Source organism: Tiliqua scincoides, chromosome 4 (assembly GCF_035046505.1).
Source record: "Tiliqua scincoides isolate rTilSci1 chromosome 4, rTilSci1.hap2, whole genome shotgun sequence".
NCBI classification, from domain to species: domain Eukaryota; kingdom Metazoa; phylum Chordata; class Lepidosauria; order Squamata; family Scincidae; genus Tiliqua; species Tiliqua scincoides.
Window position 1 is genome coordinate 163,419,631 of NC_089824.1, and position 19,927 is coordinate 163,439,557.

General features: G+C 44.9%; 1 protein-coding gene across 1 annotated transcript in view; it reads right to left on the minus strand.

Moving 5' to 3' along the window:
• Nucleotides 1-19,927, minus strand: part of ZSWIM5 (zinc finger SWIM-type containing 5) — a 141,314-nt gene that overhangs the window by 18,719 nt on the left and 102,668 nt on the right. Inside the window, exons 4-6 of the mRNA XM_066623189.1 lie at nucleotides 16,559-16,709; nucleotides 3,873-4,052; nucleotides 1,188-1,364 (exon numbers count right to left, since the gene is read on the minus strand). Coding sequence (XP_066479286.1) covers nucleotides 1,188-1,364; nucleotides 3,873-4,052; nucleotides 16,559-16,709 — 508 coding nt within the window. The remainder of the gene's footprint in view (nucleotides 1-1,187; nucleotides 1,365-3,872; nucleotides 4,053-16,558; nucleotides 16,710-19,927) is intronic.

A 19,927-nucleotide genomic window follows, 5' to 3' on the forward strand; every position in this document is an offset into this window, starting at 1 on the left:
TGGCTGCTGGAGATGGGATAGGATACTTCCCTGATCTAGCTCCACCTGGGAGTTCAAACAAAGGGCCGCACTTTCTGCTCCCCATCCAACCACTTTTCCTCAATTCTCCTTGCCAAGGAAAGACTTTCATCCAAGCCTGCAACTTTTATAGACTTGGGCTTAGCTTCCTGAATACCTCACTAGAAATCCTTTGCACCTAATGTGCATCTGGTGCTATTCTTAAGGCTTCTATTACTAGAAAACAGCTTGCCCTACGTACAACACAATTGTTTTATAGAGGCACTCATCTGTTCCCGCTGGTTGCTCTCCACCTAAAGTCACAGTTACTGTGGAGAGGATTATGACTCTGAGGGGGCAGTCATAAGCAGGAACAGATGACACACACTGGATGGAAAGCAACAAAAGGGTCTGCTCCTCCACAAATGTCCCTGGCAGGGGAAACGCAGGAGACAGAAAATCACAGGAGCATGACAGCCTCTAAAAGAAATATTTTCCACAAGGCATCCAAAGGTCTTTAAATGCTGCTATGTTCCTCTTCCTCCTTCTCTGCCTCCTCCTCCTCCAAATCCCCAGCTGGTTTGCCGAGTGCTATTACAGGCCACAGATGAGCTCCTGAGGGGGAGGCTTGGGGCACAAGCATTTCCAAAAAGAAGCTCTTTTGTTTCTCATCTGAAGAAAAATTCTCTCTCTCTGAATGCATCATTCAAACGTTGCTGACAAATCAAAAGCAATTCTTGGCATTATCTCCTCCAGGAGGAGCTCCAGGAAAAGACAGCAGGAAGACAAGACAGCAGTATTTCAGAATCAGAATATGTTGCTTTCATTCCTTTGGCAAGTTTGGAATTTAGTAAGTTGGGCTGACCTCACTAAGGGCTGAGGAGAGGGATGCAAGACATTTTGCAGTTTCAGAAGACTGCAGTTGTATGATCCCAATAGTGCAGCCTGGGGCCCCATGCGGTCATGCTGAGAACCCTGGGTTGGTCCTGGAACTGCACACAAATACGTCTGCTACATGGGATCCTGGGAGCACCCACCAGATTTCACACTGCTTTACTGGCACTTCTCAAAATATTACCAACCTAACCAACAACTCGGGTTATTAAGTGCAAAACCCCAATATTTTATCTTCAGCATACCGAAGTCATCAAGGTCACAATTGGCTACTACCAAGAAGAATCACAGCTTACCCAGCCACAATGGCTGCCCTTGCGAGTTGAAAAGCAGGCCCTCATCCTCTCTTTGGTATGAGGGAGAGATGTAGAAGTCACTGCTGATTATCCGCTGGAGGTGGCTATCTTGCCAATGCAGGTCACAACCTTCAATGGCACGAGTGAACACTGTGCGTCTCGGCCTTGCTAAGGAGTCTGTAAAGGAAGAGAACACACAGAGGGTCCATCTGTGCTCCAAGGCCTCTCATCCTTCATCCTGGTCTGGCCAACTCTCCATCTTTATCACACTGGGTCTGGCTACTGAACTGCTCACACAGAATCACCAGAAGTGAGTATAGGGCTGTGGATCTGCAAATCAGCCACTGCCCAAAGAGTGGGGGTGGGGGGCAAACTGGGGGAAAAAAAGGCACCAGATAACATCCTAGAAGTAAGCACATTATTCTGTAAGTGCCACCAGGGTTGCCAGGAAAGCACAAGCACTACGAACTCAAGAGTGCATTGCAAGCTTTCCTAAAATTATCAAGGCACTGCAGCCCAAAAATTACCACACCAAACTCACAGACAGAATCATCTTGCCACCATGTTTCTGAACCATTCATGCATATTGTGACCCTCCTATCCCACCATGACTCCTGGTAAGCAGAAGTTTGGGAGCTCTATCCCTGAAAACCCTAAACTCTACCAGTGCAAACTGGACAAATCTGCATGCATTCACTGACAGATCTCTATGCATTCAATCTGTGAAGTTGTTGATTTTGAGGATTTTTTTTTTAACGGAGTGTTATCTTCAGCTGTGCCATGAGGGAGTGAGAACAAGGAATTGCCAAATCATTGAAAAGTATAGGAGGAGAACATTTGCAAGAATAAGTATTAATGTATTTAATGTTCTCTGTCAACCACTTTGTGAACTGTTTTCACTGAAAAGTGGTGTATAAATATTCTTATTAACAGTTAAACTATCAAACAATTGGGACCAGGGTATTTGAGGGACTACCTCCTTCCCTATATTCCTACCCATCCTCTCAGGTCATCAGAGGGAAACTTTCTAGCTGTACCACCACCAGCAGAGGTGAGAGATATGGTGGCATAAGAAAATAAGAACAGCCCCATTGGAACAGGCCATAGGCCCATCTAGTCCAGCTTCTTGTATCTCACAGTGGCCCCACCAAATGCCCCAGGGAGTACACCTGATAACCAGAGACCTGCACCCTGGTGCCCTCCCTTGCATCTGACATAGCCCATTTCTAAAATCAGGAGGTTGCACATATACATCATGGCTTGTAACCCATAATGGATTTTTCCTTCAGAAACTTGTCCAATTCCCTTTTAAAGGCATCCAGGCCAGATGCTGTCACCACATCCTGTGGCAAGGAGTTCCACAGACCAATCACAAGAAATAGAACCTTCTTGGTGGTGGTGTCATGCTTCTGGAATTCTCTCCCCCTGGCATTAAGAATGTTTGTTTTCTAAGCCACTGCTGTCTAAGGTTAAGGTCCTTTTCATTGTTAATTTGTTAATAAGAAATGCACTATATCTATCAATATGAAAAATACCTGGGCCTCACTCACAGACTCAGGGATGTCAAAACTGCTAAGATTCTTCCAAATGATTTAGGAAACTGACATCTGGTATATGGAGCTGGAGACAACCTGATTACTAGGAGCATCTGTAAATGGCACATCTGCCTTCTCAAAGCAAGGGGCTTAAAGCATATCCCAGAATAAGACTGATACTTTTCATATCACCCAGAAAGTTACAATTTGGTAGATAGGTAGTCCAAGACATGCTTCTTATGGGAGAAGTCTGAAAGAAGGAGGGCACTTTTAACATCCAATAGTCAAAGCTTGGGATGTAAGTGTTTACCACATAATGGAGGTACCACCTAGCAAGCAAATCCACTCATGAGACAGGATGTTGGGCTGTGGAAGTTACCAGAGATAAGGGACTTAAACATCAAACCAAACATCAAGACAGCAGAAGAACAGGTCAGGCCAGTTTACTCAGAAATAAGTCTTCCTGAGTTTAACAGGATATGCAGGCAGCCCAAGCCTAGGCATGTTCACTCAGAAGTATATCCAACTGAGCTCAATGGGACTCACTCACAAGTAAATGAGCGCAGGGCTGCAGCTGTGCATCCTGATCCTACTGATTGAAAAGCACTACTCACAATGTTCAGCTTCTATTGCACAAAATAGGACTTACCTCTGAATCAGATCAGGATGCACAACTGCAAGGGTAGATCTGCCTGCACCAACAGAAGGAGTATAAGGAGTTGTCTTAAGCTGGCAGACTACTGGTCTGATACAGCACAGCAAAAGGGATGACTAAAGGAATAGCCAAACAGGATAATTATCTTTCGTATTCCTTAGTTGGTCATTTTAATCTAATGATTAATCCAAACATGACAAGGAAAGGAGCTGCTACTGATGTATGTATGTTTGTAGATCTGCAAAGTGTAAGCATCATCCAAATCCTTCCATGGGAGAGTGAGCCACTGTAAGATACAGGAAGTTGGACTAGATGGGCCTATAGAGTCTGCTGGTTGGTATTCAGAGGCAATGATTGGTGCAGTTGCACATCTGAACATATTTTGTATCAATGCAATGATGGAATCTTGGAAGTCTTTTTCAGCTGGTTGTTGGTGACCATTAAATGGGGAAAGCATTACACAGTGGGCAACAAAATACTCCTATTCCAACTTACTTTGCCTGTGACTGGAGCTCTGTGTAAGTGCACTGGTGATGTTGGGAAGTTCATTGCCATAGTTCCCATCCTCCAAAGGGCAAACATCCATATCACCCCATTTCTGCAGCTGTCTCAGCCAGCAAGCCTTCTCTTCTAGTGTGCAGTGTGGATTCAACACGACACATACCCACAAAGCCCCTGTAAAAACAAACCAGGTTAAAAATGGCAGGAAGAACAGGTATGAACAGGTACCAATTCAGTATGAACAGGTACCAATATGTGATACTTCCCTATTTTCAGACCCTTCTAGCCCCTGTGGTGATTCATTGTCAAAAAGGCTGCTGAGACATCCTACTGCAACCACCATTGTTCTTGGAAGTCTCCAGGTGCTCTTTGAATTCAGCACCATCGCAGAAAGTCAACAGCAAAGCAGCAAATCATCGTGTAGATCACTTGCCTTCACATCTGTTCTGGGGGAAGCCAGTAACCGCTGCTGGGATTGGCTTGTGACAGCTGATTGGCATCCAAGCCCACCTGCCCAGAACTAGGGGCAGGTAGGGATGCTCAGGTTGGACCCATTATATCATCAACCCTAGGTTTTTTTAAGGAAGCTTAGGTGAGTTGCCTCCAGTTCACTGTTGGAAGTAGCTCATGTTTGGTGAAAGGCACGCCTGCTCACTGTGCAAGTGCAGGAACCAGAGGTCTGGGACAGCATAAGTAAGTAGAATATGGACGCTATGCAGTTAAGCACAACAGGAAATGTGTTGTTTGCCACTTGCATTTTTGGGCCCAATCCTAAGCAACTTTCCGGCACCAATGCAGCCACAATGTTGCACTGAGGTAAGGGAACAAACATTCCCTTACCTTGAGGAGGCTTCCATGACTGCCCCAACACCACAGGGTGCAGCATGCACCCCACCGGCACACCGGTCTCAGCACAAGAAATTGGATAGGATTGGACTCTTAATCTCCCAGCCAAATGTTGCTAGCAAACCTCACTCTGCCAGCCCCTTCAGCTTTTTGATTCATGCCTTGCTTTGATCTTTCCATGCCCCTCCATGTGAAAGAAATGCACTACATCTTTCTATCAAAATGAAGAATGCTTGCCCTCACTCATAGACTCGGGGATCTCAAAACTGTGAAGATGCCTCCAAATAATTTTCCTAAAATCCTTCCGTCTTTTAATCACCTGATCCAAGTTCACTTAGGAAGAAGTGAGCTTGCTGCAACCTCAGCCTGTCACAGTCCACTACTTTTTGCTTTCTAAGGGGATCTTCCCAGATTTGGAGCTCTCTGGGAGCGGAACTCTCCAAGGTGACTTCCTCCTGCCTGAGCCCTGGAGGTGGCAGTAGGACCACCACCAATTTCCCAGTAAATCCCAATCTGATCAGTAAGAAGACTGAAGCAGAGAGCAAGGGAGAAAGAGCCGCCGCTAACTGCTAAGCGCTGAACCCAATGTGACCCCCAACCAACTTCCTTTACATTCCTCCACTCCCAATTTGGGAAAGTTTCAGGGAAACACACTGAGCCCTGGAGAGAGCCTTTATAAAAGAAACTAACTGAAGAAAATGTCTTCCATAATAAAGCCAAACTGTATTCTTGAGTGATGGAAATGGGGAGGCAATGGCTGTATGTGCACCTGAGATTATTTCTGTCTGCCAGGGTAGGTTTACTGTTTGAACTGCACATCAAAGCCTGCTTAAAAGTACATGAGTGAGCCCAAGAGCCAGAAGTGCCTCATGATAACCTGATTTCTACCCTGAACACGTTTGTTCCACTTATAAAAGCAATATCAGAGTAGCATTTCATCTGTCACTGTTCTTCAGCCCATTTGCATACAAGAAGTTTTGATTTTAATTTCCCAAAACTATTCCAGAGAAACTTGTTCACAGCATTTTTCCCACCACATCCTACTATCATAATACTCCTTGCCACAATCTTGCCACAGTTCTCAGACAAAGCAGAGATCAGAATCAGAATACCTGTAAGACAGAAGTAGTAGGAAGACAATGTATTCAATATTCAATACTATGGTTTAGTTGTAAGAACTTAAGAAGAACACAGCTGGATCAGACCAAGGGCCCCTCTAGTCCAGCTTCTTGTGTCTCATAGTGGCCCACTCCCTTACATTTAGCATTCCGAGACAGACCCTCCCTAAACCTCAGAGTTTGCATATAATCATCATGGCTTGTAACCAGTGATGGATTTTTCTTCCATAAATCTGTCCAATCTCCTTTTAAAGGTATCTAGGCGAGATGCCATCCAAACATCCTGTGCCAAGGAGTTCCATAGACTAACTACACAATTGTGTTCAGTTGAGCTTCTTTAAGCAAAAGCAACAATACTGTCAGGAGCTGCTCTTGGCCAAGAGCTGGCCAAGTTGCGAGTAGCTGCTGCAATGTGGTTGAGCCTGGGGTCCAGGTGAGAACAGGTGGTGGGAGCTCAAGGTCAATGGTTTTGAAATTGCTACCACCTGTTTGCACATGGTCCCTAGGCTCAGCCAGCTAGGGGACCGAGCAGGCCAAACAGCAGCTGGCCAATTCCTTGGCTTCTTTGGGCTGATTCTCCAGCCACCACCTGTTCCTGCTAGATCTTCAGCCTGGGGGAACTGGGGGTCCAACAGGAACAGGTGCTGTCAAGGCTTGAGGAGCTTTCTGTTTCTCCTGAGTCCATGGACTGGTATGGCTCGAAATCATAACAGAAACAGTAGGCACATCACTTGTTGTGGCAGGTGGGCAGGAGGCTGTGCACTAGCTCACACCTGTTGGAGGCAGGAGATGGCACTGAGCAGGAGCTATTTCTGCTCCAGCCAGCCAACACGTCCCCTTTGTCTCCTCAGACTTGCACCAGCTAAAGAGTTGGTGCAGGTCCAAAGAGACCCATTGGTGTCTGAGCAGCTTATGGAGAGGTAAAAAAAAGTGTTTTTCCCCTTATCTCTCCCAAGTTTCCCCATCGCCCCTCCCACAGCACGCAGTGCAGACCATTTTGGTGTGGCTGCATGCAATGGCAGGGAAAAGGATAGGATTGGCTGTTAGTTTAAAGAGCCACAGGGCATTCCAATTTTTATTGGAACAATGGTGGAGAGACTGTTTAACACTTCCCTTCTCCTGCTCCGTTTGCTCAACCTAAATTGTTTCCTGAAGCTGTGTTTTGTCCCACTGGGGGAAAAATACATTTACTGGTGTTGTTTCTGTATTCCTTTTCCAATAGCAAAACTAACTACCACTGTGGAGAGCAATTTATATGGGTAAATGAGCAGGGAAAGATTAAATACCCTCTCCCCCAAGTCATAACTGGTCTAATCTTATCATGTTTTTTGATAGAGTGATGAGTCTAACAGATTGTGGGACTGCCACAGACACAATGTACCTAGATTTTAATTAAGCATTTGATTAAAATTTCCACTATATCCTTAATGACAAAATGATAAAATGTGGACTAGATGGTAGGTAGTAAAGGTAGGTAAGTTCAAAGCTGGTTGAACAACCATTCCCAGCCGGTGCTAATAAATGGCTCCGCATCAGCCTGAAGAGAGGTATCAAGCAGAGTTGAAGCAGAGGGCAAAATGTTGGGTCCTGCATCATTCAGTGTTTTTACAAATGACCTGGATGAGGGGGTAGAAAGGATGCTTATCAGATCTGCAGATAACAGTAGGCTGGGGGAAGCAGGGATACCTATCAGCCTAGAAGACATAATCAGGATTCAAAATGATATCCACAAGCTTGATTACTGAGCCCATACTAACAAGAGGAAGTTCAATAAATGTAAAGTCCTGCACAGAGGTACAAAAATTCATAGGGCCAAGTACAGAATAAGGAAGAGCTGACTTGGCAGCAGCACATGTGAAAACGATGTAGGTATCTTTGTGGACCATAAGATGAACATGATTCAGCAGTATGATGCAGCTGCAAATAAAGGTTAATGCAACACTGGACTTCATTAACAGAGGCAGAGAGTTCCAGATCATGAGAAGAAATAATTCCACTCTCTTCTGCCCTAGTCAGAGTTCACTTGAAATTCATGAGAAGAAATAGTTTCACTCTATTTTGCACTAGTCAGAATTCATTTAAAATCCGGTGTCCAGTTCTGGACACCATATTTTAGGGACACTGATAAGTTGGAATAGTTCAAAAAAGTTAGTTCAGGGTTGGAATCAATTCAAAGATGGTGAGGGTTCTTGGAAATAGTCCTAAAAGGAACATAAAAGAGCTTGGTATATTTAGTCTGGAGAAGATAAGACTGAAGGGAGATATGATAACCATCTTCAAATATCTGAAGGGCTGTCACATAGAAGAAGATGAGAACTTACAGACTAATACTATTCTTGAGATACGCCAGTGTATCTCCATGTATGCCTGAACAATGACAGCCCTGCCTGCAAAGAAATCCACCTGCTGATGGATGTTCCGTGGATGCCAGCGCAATGTCAACTGATGTAGCTCAGATGACATTTGGATGATGGCACAACTCCACCAGTGGAGAGGTTAAAATAGGGAGATTGGGCGTGGAGGTGTTGCTATGGGAGGAATGAGGAGAAATCAATGCATGCCATATGCTAACCTGCCTTCAGAATGAAGGACTCACCTCAAATGCCAGAAAAACGCCACACCAATGATAGAGCTAGTGTAGGTAAGAGTAACCCAATAGGGAACAATGGGAGAGGGAAAAACCGTATAAAATTGCACCTGCCACTACTCCCTACCCCACTCCCTTTCTTCTGACAGAGCACAGGGTACATACTACATTTGGCAGCCAATTATAGCACACCAACTCTAGTACTAAAACCCTTTGCCAGGGGGACCACAGTTCAGATGATCAGGTATGCGACATGGCACTACACCTTCCTGGTCTCTCAAAGTGTTTGGTGATTGGAACCATGGCGAAACGGCCCTTGGTGCACTAACGAAGCACTTTGCACAAACAACTTCTTGTCCCTTACAACATGTTGACAGCATAATTTTGTCAACACTGTCTCCTCAGAATTTTTATGGCAGGACTCTGCCCAAAGAGCTCCACACACAAACACCTAATTGGGATGTCTACATCACCACCCCAACAAGGGAAGCAAGCACAATGCACCCAACACAGGAAAGCAGAGAGGAGGGAATCCCATGCTGCAAAGTACTGATGCTGCAACCTCATGTTTCTATCCTCCCCCTTCTGACCCTTCAGAATTACACATGTGTCTCAGCTATCAACTCTGTTGCATAACCATCCCTTCCTTTTGCAAGAGGGAGTGTCTGCTTCCTTTTGAAGAATGCCAAGGACACCAGACATTGCTATTGCTGGACAAACACACATCTGAATTTCTTTTATTTTTCAGGACTTTAACATTGTCAGGGGACAGGTTCTCTACAGAGTTCCACTGCAGCCATCCCAGGAGAGGGAAAGATAATGTCCCAAGCCACTATACTCTTGCCGCCTACAGGGCATCACTGCATGTACACTCTGGGGGACAATTCTCCCTTCCAAACACTGAGTATGCATCTCAAGCCAGAGAATAGGTGTGACTTGAGGCTGTTGTTTTGTTACTCTTTGTGTTTCTCCTTGCCACTGACAGGCAGCTGGTGAAGACTCTGTGCAGACCTTAAGGGAAGTCTACAGCCTGCCTGTCCTTGGTGACCTGTGTCCAGCTGCTGCTCGGAGAGGTTGCTGACCTATTCATTCTAATCAGGCCTTGTGGCTTCGCAAAGTCTATGGAAGACAGCAACCCAAGTGGAGCAGCCAGACCTCACTGGCACCTGTTACTTGGCTCTCTGTTGGATAACTTGCAATGGCACAACATTGGCTCACGGAGACTGGGGGCTCCCCATGTGCCAGATTGGAGGTCCCTGAAGGCCACAAATGGCTCCCAGGTTGGGGTCTGGACACCCCTGCACTAAGGCAACCACAACCCACTAGCTATGAATGGCAGCCTTCTGGGGGCTCTTTAAACCACCAGTTCTTGATGCTTGTCTAGAGCTGCCAAAATAGGACTATTGCCAAGCACCTGGCGGGCCTCCAATCAGCTTGGCTAGTAGGCTACACAGCTTGGTAGATCACAGATAGTGCCGATTTGGAGGAAAGGATACAAAAAGCAATCCAATGCCTATCCATTTTTTCCCCATCATTCTTCCTCTTTCTAAATCTGTTGAGCCATCCCCAGCCCTGTTCCTACAAAGCCCAGACTCTTTCATCAAATAGCTGGAGCCTGGGTGGGAGTTTTTTTTTTCATTTCAGAACATCTCAAACTACAGTGCATGGAAATTGTTATGGGTAGTTCCTGGCATTTCCTTTTGGGGCCCAACCATAAATACAGGGCAGCCATCTTTTAACTTCTAAAAGTTTCTCTCCTTCCCTCATGCAGGAGAAAGAAAAAAAAAACCCAGCACTACCGATCTGGCTTTTGAAGTCTCCCAGCCGGCAAGTCCTCCCATGGAGCTCAATGGCCTGCAGCAGGACTGCTTTCCCAAAGCTGCCAGTATAAAGAGCCAGTTCTTTAGATAAAGTGCTGGGAGAGTGCCATGATGCTCAGCATAAAGTAATTCACAGATCTGACTCCTGCGTGGCAGGTTTTTAAACTCTCCTTTGGGTTTATACAAAACAGTTGATCCTAAACCTCACACTGCTTGAAGTGAATGACAGGGGATGGCTCACTCTCTAATTGCCCGGTTCCTAGTGTGCGTTCTTCTGAAATGTGGTACTAGTTACTATAGGAAAAAAGGATAATGAGCAACATGGAATTTGTGTTAACGTACAGATGTCATAAAACACTGATCAGAGCCACTAATCTTATTGATCGTGCCTGGCACACTGATAAAGACAAAGCCTTTCTGCACAATATGTTGCACAGACAATAAATGTGTATTTGATATTCATTTTTTGTGCAGTGTCCGTACACTGAGTTGCACATCTGTTGTGCAGAAACTGCATCATCTGCACATTCAAAAGTGCAATACCTAGAACACATGTAATGTGTCTCCCATATTGCAAAGTTGATCTGTAGAGATAATGTAGACTGGCAGTTCACACATACCCAGTATGAACAGTTGGTCACTTTTCCCTGGCTATGCCAGTACAGATTTGCATATATCTGCAAATTTCAATACAGGTCAGTCTTCATATCCGTGGATTTGGTACCCATAGATCTGAATACCTGTGGATTCTGACCCTGCAGGGTGGGTGACCTGTAGCCCTCCAAACCCAATGGCCTTGCAAGGCCTTCAAGGCCTCCAGAAGACCAAAAAGCACAATTTCTGATTTTCAGCCTAAAACCAGAAGTTGTGCTTTTTGGCCTTCTGAGGGGTGGGGAGGCTGCACATGGTCTTGCTGGCTCTCAGAAGGGACTCCGAACCCAACCAGAGCACAGCAGATTTCAGTATCGGGGGGTTGGGGGGTTGGGGTTGGGTTCCCGGAACAGATAATGACCTGTATCTATTTTCCACCTGGATCAAGCATTCTTTATTTGGTTTTGTGCATGAATGTACACATCTGAGGCACTGTTAAAGGTCAGATGTTATATCTGCACTGCCCCCTAGAAGAAAGTGGACACCATGAAAAAAGTAGTGGGATTCAGATTTGGGAGACAGGCTCCATGAGTTGTGGATATAGAATTTATGTCAGCATACAGATGACCAAAGGCAATCTTTTTTAAAAGAACAAGAGCCAAAACTATACAAAAATCCAATAAGATAACCCACAAAAAAATGCTTGTTCTTAAGATCTGCAAGACTTGTTCCATGCCTGCAGGAAACAGCAAAAAGATAAGCTGAATGCATCTTATCAAATGGGCTAGATCCAAAACATGATAAACAGGGGTAAGCATCACTGGGCAGCTACATACAGGTACAGATTACACCAGGTCTATGATAGTAGAATGCAGTTCTGCTGGGGTAGATCTAAGGAGATCCACTAGTTAAGCAAAGGCTTATCCCAAGGTAAGCCTACAAATGTTCCCTTATCTTGAGAAGGCCTCTGTGACTACATCCCCCTTCCAGGATGCAGTGCATACCCCACTCATGTGGCTGCATCAATGCTGTGGGAATTAGTTGGGATTGGGATCTAATTAAAGTAAACTTCTTTCTAGCACTTGATAACTCACAAGCTTAAATGAATATTATTTATACTTGATTGAGTTGCACTCATGCAAGAGCTGCCAGCAGTTTTTCCCAATGAAGTGTATGTCAAATGCTCTCCTCCAGTGTCTCATGTGTGGAAATGTGTCAGCACAGGCATCTCTCTAGTGATGGCAATATTGCCGTGTGTACATCAATGATTTCATTTCAAAGAGTTATACCTCTCCTTTCACACCATATTTTACAGCAATTGGGTGAGACATGGGATAAGAAGTATGCAAAAGTTACTATTTCTGCCAGGTTGCCTCTGTGGCAGCTCCTCAGCAATACTCACGAGGGCAGGTAGTTTCTAAACTAGACCAAGCATGGTCAGAAATGGAAAATATATTAAAAATCCAAGTAGTTTAGAGAGTCAATACTGTTATTTGTCACTGCATGACTGGTTTTCCTATATCATCCTGAATGCTATCCTTTGTTATTTGTCCATCTATCAGTACTTCTCACCCTGACTAGCAGGAGGCATCCAAGGCCTCAGGCAGAGTTCTTTCCCTTTAAATTACAAAATAATGCAGTATTACAAATGTGTACCAAAGGAGCACCCCTCACTCCTTCTTCTTCCTTCCTCCTCCTTCTTCCTTCCCAAATCTCTCTTACGGCAGGTATAAATAAATTCAAACTAATTTCTTCCTTTTAAATCCTTCAAAGAAAATTTATCTGGATGATAATGGATTAAGAAAGGATATACTCTAAATCTTTCTCTTAAGACTGGTTTTCCATGGGCAGGATTCCACAGAAGATTATCAATATCCATAATGGCAGACAATTTGTCCATTTGTGGAGTGCCAGCTAAACCAAAAGCCTTGTTGGTGCCCATGTGATTGGACAGCATGCCTAGAAATTCACTCTGGAACTCTCCACAGTGTGCCGAAATTCTCAGAGGACATGAAACCTAAACTCTGTTTTTGAATGAGATGCTTAGAGAGACCACAATTCTACTGACCTCAAATGGATTCAGTTTGTTCAGTGATTTCAGACATAATGCCAAATAGTGGTATGCAGTATATGAACAAGCCTTGGACTTGCACATCCATCCTCCCCTTGCATGTACAAATTCTCTCCTGCATTTTCTGGTTCTTGTCAAAACCAAACATACTATGATTTGTTAATTTTCCATTGGCCATTTTTTTCTAATTCTTATTTTGTCAAAATATTTTTTTGGCAAAGAAACTACGATTTGCACATACCATGGGTTACCCAGATTGAACAACATGGTAAACTACAGTTTACTCACAGCCAGGAAGCAAGGGAGAGAACTGGAACGTGTGAGCCCATGGCTTGTTCATTTGGTGTTCCATCTGAACCAAACTTAATTTCCTCAAATTGTCCTCTTCTCCCCAGTGAGGAGTGCCGGCAAGAGCAATAATATTCCGTGTTACATGTCGGATCTAGGCACTTCCACCTGGATCCTGATGCTTCTGCCAGCAAAACGTGCATCCCACCGGTGGAAACTGGGACAACAGTTTAACATGTCCAGCTTTCTTCCTGCACAAAAAACTGTAAGGATTTAGTGCCTTTCCAGATGATAAAATGCAGGCTTTTATTTATTTTTTTTAACCCATTTCTGCCCAGCCCACAGGTGTACACATTTGATTCCTGTTGTGTATATGCAATGTTGGGCAGAAATGGCTTAATTTGGAAAGGGGAACCTCTGCTGAGGAGTAATAGTCAGAGAGAAGGAGTAGGGCAGAGGGAGAAGGGAGCATTTCCAGCTCTGGAGGACAAATGTGTAACCTTCACAAAGTTATAACCTTCACAACCAGAAGAAGTGAACGAAGAGTTTGTGAAATTGTGAGAGTGTGGGTCACTGTAAGTCCTTGCAGGAGAGGGGCGGCAGCGGGACCTCCATGATCACGCCGCCACTGGGGACAAAAGGCCTTTTCTAATACTTACAGGGGGCAATGCTGGCCCTCTGAAGGGTGCAGAGAGCCCTCAGCCCCATGCCTCAGAAATGCTCCAATATGCAATTGCAATACACTTCTGGTTTTACAATGAAAACTGGAAGAGGGTTGTGACTGCATTTTTTAGTATTTCTGAGGTGCAGGAACAGCTGAGGGCTCTCTACACCCTTCAGAGGGCCACCATTGCCCTCTGTAAGTATAAAAAAGGCCTTTAGTCCCCAACGGCAGAGCAATTGCAGATGCCTCACTGACACTGCCCTGGGGACCGTAACAGGGCTGCCATGGCTGGGGTAACACGACGCTCCAGTTTGGGAACTTCTGGGTTAAAGGGCTAGACAAGCATCATCCACAGTGGCAGCACAGTGCTCCACCCCTAAATAAAGTTATGACAGGAGGGGTGAGGGAATGGTTTCTATAATTGTACCATGTATTGACATGAGCACTATTATTATGCAGATCCTCCACAATATAAAAGTATTTCTTAGGGTAGGGGGTTGAGGTCTGGTCTAGAGGGTAGAGCCTCCATTTGCCTGAAGATTAACATCCACAAGGTCGCCAGTTCGAGGCCACCGGCACCGTGCGACCTTGAAGCAGCTGGCAACTGCAGCTGAGCTGTTCCAGCTGCTCGGAGCGTGGGAGGATGGAGGCCAGAATGTTAAACCAGATCGGAGTGTAACATCTTGAATGTGGTGGTTCTTGAAAGAGAGAACCTTCTTTCAATTTGTAAAAATCCCTGCGTGGATTTAATAAGCCTGCCTGTGTAAACCGCCTTGAATAAAGTCTTGAATAAAGACCAAGAAAGGCGGTATATAAATACTGTATATTATTATATTATTATTATTGAGGGGAAAGGACAATTTGCAAAGGACCTCAAAGACAGCAATACATACTTTAAATGCTAAATGCAAAGAGCAGCTTATTCATTTATTTTGTTGCTATCAATGTACTCTATTGCATTTTAATTCCACACTTCCTCTGAGATATTTAGCAAGGCATGCATTCTTTCCCCTACCCTGCTTGCATCCTCGTAAGAACCCTGTAAGGTAGAATAGGCTGAGAGATAGTGTTCATCCAGTAAACTTCAGGGCTGGATTAGGATGAGAACCTGGGTTGCCCTGGTTCAACACAATTATACCTTTCCAAATAAGGGCAATCTGAGCCTTAGACTCAGGGGACCATACTCCACCCTATTAGGCGTTGTTTTCACTATGCCTTGGTTGAACTGGCACAGGCCCTGAAAATGCAAATAATCTACAAAAATAGAAATACTCGTTCAATTGCAATAGAAAACATGTGGGCAGTTTACACAGAAGATCCAGAAATGGATCCAGAAAATCCAGAGATGAGGAAGAGAATTTGGACCTATATTCAGGGGTCAGTGGGCACGGGTTCTCCTTCCTCATAGACTCCAATTCTTGTTGCACTGCACTCTATTGTCCTTCTGCCTCCCCTTAATCATGGTTATCTTTGCCAAAAGTACCAAATGAAAAAATAGGAGTCACATCTCTGTGTGTGCGCGTGGCACATGTGTGCATGGTCTAGATCAGGAGTGCCCAAACCCCGGCCCAGGGGCCACTTGCGGCCCTTAGGGGCTCCCAATCCAGCCTGCGGGGAGCCCCTAGTCTCCAATGAGCCTCTGGATACTTGCTGGAGCACGTGCTGGCCCGACGCAACTGCTCTCAGCCTGAGGACGGTTGTTTGACCTCTCACCTGAACTGTGGAATGAGGGCTCCCTCCACTGCTTGCTGTTTCATGTCTGTAATGCAGCAGTGGCAGTGAAGGAAAGGCCAACCTTGCTTTGTGCAAGGCTTTTTATAGGCCTTGAGCTACTGCAAGACCTTCATTCATTCATACAAGTTCCATTTCTAATAAATTCATTTATGTAAATTTATTCAAATTTTAAATGTAAATTAATTCTTTTTTCCCTGGCCCCCGACACAGTGTCAGAGAGATGATGTGACCCTCCTGCCAAAATGTTTGGACACCCCTGGTCTAGATTAAACATAGTCCAGTGTTTAGCTTGGCAAGAATGTTCCTTTCTTCACCTCTCATAGGACAAACTCTGCCGAATTTAACAGACCTAGGCTACCGTACAAATTTAAACACAGCTCTGCATCAAATGCTACCCCCGTTTGTCCTAGGGAGACAGCAGGTTGCTTGGCTTGCAGGATAATTACTAGCTGCCCAGAAAGAGACACCATCTCCCAAATGAAAGGCTGTAACAGATTGTCTTGGAATATAAACCTCTCCCCCAATTTTAAGCCACAAGCAAAGTTCAAAGAGGCTGTTTTGCAGGGCAGCCTCTAGGCCTCTGCCATACTAACAGTGGCAGGCACTTACCCCGGCTGCTAAAAGGCAGAGATGTAGCCTGCAGGCAAGCTAGTTCAAAATGCATTACTTATTTCTTATGAAGATAAAGAAAAGGAGAGCAAAAGCATTCCAAACTCGGATGTTAGACTGAAGGAAAACAGTTAACTTTTAAACAGACTGCCAAGAAATCAATCAATCAATCACGTCTCCCATTCCTCTGTTCCCCTCAAGCTCCCCTCCTCACTCCCCGCCTTGAAGCCATCTGCCCAGATCAGCAGAGTTCCAGCAGCCTTTGAGGCCTGTGTTTCACAAGGACTCCCTCCAGCCTACTTCATCAAAAACTGTTGGAACTCTCAACTCTGCCAGAGATACAGAAACTCACCCAGCTCATCCCAGAGTTGCCGGCACTTGTCCGTCATGCCTGTTCCCTGCTGTCTCCACAGAGCAAGCCGTGGATCTGCCATAAACTGTTCAGTTATTAGCGTCAGCATCCTGGCTCCATTGGAATCTCTCATACGCAACATTTCACGGACCTAGGGCACAGGAAGATGAGTGGGTCACATTTCATTACATGAGTGGATCGGTTCGACAGCAGAGGGGTCTAAGGTTTCCCCCGAAGCTGCTGGCACTAAGTTAGCTCTCTTTTTTTAAGGAAGCATGTTTATCAACAATAAAGGCTCAGAAAACTAATCAATTTTTTAACTCTTGATGACTATAATTGGAGCAGTACTTTCTAGAGAAGTTAATCAGTTCATTAGTTTGAAAATATCCAAAACTTGCCGATAACATACCAAGTAATTATAGTACACAGTTGGAGCAAAGATGAGGGAACTGTGTCTAGGTTGCCATCCTGAAACCTCTCCTTTTTGCATGTTAAAGATAATCAAAGGCTACCTGAGTGGAATTATGGACTTTTACAAGGTAGGCAAAAATACTGTCAACATGTTGCTTTAATAGATAGCATGCAACTCCCAGAACACACCAAAAGAAATGCCTGTTCAGGTGAAACATTCATGTACATATAGCACCATTTCCAATATTTGGGCCCATTTTAGCTACTTTCAGTATTTATGTGTACATGTGCATGACTACAAGATTATTGTAGTAAACAAATTCAATAGTTTAAAATGAGGATGTACCATTAAAAAGTAAACTTTCGGCCCAATTCTATCCAACTTTCAAGTGCTGATGCAGCTATGCCAACAGGGTGCGCACTGCCTTCTGTGGTGGTGGAGTGGTCACGGAGGCCTCCTCAAGGTAAGAGAAGTGACCATTTCTCAATTCCTAGATGATTCTTGCTTTGGAAATCAACACCCCTCTTTTGCCTTACCCTCGTGTTCTTGACTCTCCTTCCTTAACTTTCTGAGAGAGACAAGCAGACAGAGAAGGGTAAGTGCCATCAGTCATAAGACTAGTCTGCTTCCTTGTTCCTGCTATGTTTAAACAGGAAGTATGAGAAGCAGCGTGAAGACCTGTGAAATTTGGTCAGGTGAGGCTTCTCACACAGTCATAATTCTTTATCGCTATGTGGACTACATCAACCAAACTTAACTCATGATCACTCAACCTGAAGTGTAGACTGAATGCAAGTGGTGGGTGGATTACAGAGTTTCCAAGCCTGCTTGCTCTCAAAGAACTACAGAGTTGATGGTTGACGCGCATGGTCAAGTCTCTTCTGTTCTCCAGGTTGGGGAGGAAAATCCCTAATGACTGATGGGGAAAAACTTCCCGTTCTAGACTTTTCTTTTCTAAATGGGGAAAAAAATCTCTCTTTGTATGACACATCCTTGAAAACAAGCACAATTTCAACATACACTGCTGATCTAGCAACCAACTGCAAAAGAGAGAAAAGACATGGCTTTAAATAAAGGAGGGATAATTCAATTAAAGACCATCTATATACTCTGAAACTGGTTATCAAGCTCAAGGATGGAATCACCATCATTGGAAATTTAAAAATATATGTTGGTATAATCTCTCTGGAATTCTAGTATTAGAATCCAGAACAAAGAGCAACGATGTTTCACAATGTGGAATGTTGTGGATTGGGACACTGTGGAGTGCAAGAACATCTGGGCAATATTCCTGGGCAGCCCAGGGCAGCTCCAGGCTGTTCGGTCTTGAAAAAGTTGTTATTATAAAGTCAAACATTTATGAGCTACAAAAAACTATTTTTGCAGTTGTGCAGGCAAATATAGCCATGCTCCTTCTGCCTAAATTATTAAATGAAAAATATTTTGAATTAAATATACTCAGCAGAGGCAACTTTATCACTCTGACATTTTACTGTGGAAAAGCAGCGTGTAAATCTTGTTTTAAATAAACAAAATCTCATCACAATCTATTTCATTACTCAAACTGTGCAAGAAATTGGATTCAGTTTTATGACTACAGGCCACTAAGGGCTCTATCAACTCACACCTTTGCAGAACAGATTTGTGTATATACTTGTAATATACCCTCTCCCCTCAAATGACCCAAGCATCCTGCATTGTAGAATACACTTGAGAGATCTGGGTAGAAAATACATGCCAGGGACAGGTTTAGTACCTCTGCACGGTAAACAAATGATCTGCTAAGTTCCCATACCATTTTGTGGCTACAGGCCTTTATTTCATGCTGCAGAAGGTATCCAGCTTATTTACATTTCTCTTGGTGGCCTTATGTAAACACCTTTTGCTAGAATGGACAAAATACTTGGGAGCAGGGGAGAAAATACTTCTTGTAGAAGTATCTCTTATTGATACTACCCAATGAGGGATTGCAATCTAAACCAGCGGTCCAAAACTGGAGATTGTTGCACAACGGGAAAGGCATTCCCGGCACAACTGCCGCTTATCGTTCCACCAGGTAGCTGTCCTTTCCAGCAGCCAATCACCCCTAAACAGAACTCTAGCCTGCCACGCCTGCCCAGAAATCTGGGTGCAGTGGCGGCTGAGGCGATGGAATCCGGAAGTAGTGGGACAGAGTGCAGTTTGAGGGAGATCGGAAGTGGGGACGGACAATTACCCTGTGGAACGGTAAGCACCGTTCACGCGGGGGTGGGAAAAGGCAGAATGTTGGATGTAGCCCATGGAACAGGATCTGGAGAGCCTTGATCTAAACCATGCCAGTGCCAACTCAATCTCTGCACTGGAGTAAGAGATCTGTTGGGGTGCCCTCCTTCCCGCCAGACCCAGACTTACCTTGCAAGGGGGCCAAGGAGACACAAGGGGGAGGCGGCTTGGCCAGGCAGGACGGAGAGCCACCTAGCATAGGCACGTCTCCCTGACAACCTCCCACATCCCCAGCTCGTGGGGAGAGACCTGCTGACAGGGCACCTCTCCCTGACTGGAGTACCTGGTGTTGGGGAGAAGGTGGGAGACCAGAAAAACCTCACTCAGTAAGAGGTCAGGAAGGAGGGAGAGACAAGGGAGGTTACACCAGGAAGAGAGGCTCTGGGCAGGGTCCCTTTTATGCCCTCCCCAGTAAGGAAGGGGTGGGGCTGGAGGAGAAAGCAGCCCATATAACTGACAGGAGGCCCATGATGAGGGTAGAAAGCCAGGACTAGAGAGGCAGGAGGCTGTGTCTCCAACAGCTCCTGCTTAGGACCCAGTCTAAAGAGCTATGCCAGGGAGGAGGACCAGGGTGACTTAACCCTCTCCCCCTGAGCCAACCTGAAGTCTCCTGAAGGGTGCCAAACAGGGACCACTCCCAAGCAGAAGCTGCCTTTTCCCCCCAGCCTGCCATACAAGATCTAATCTTAAAATGT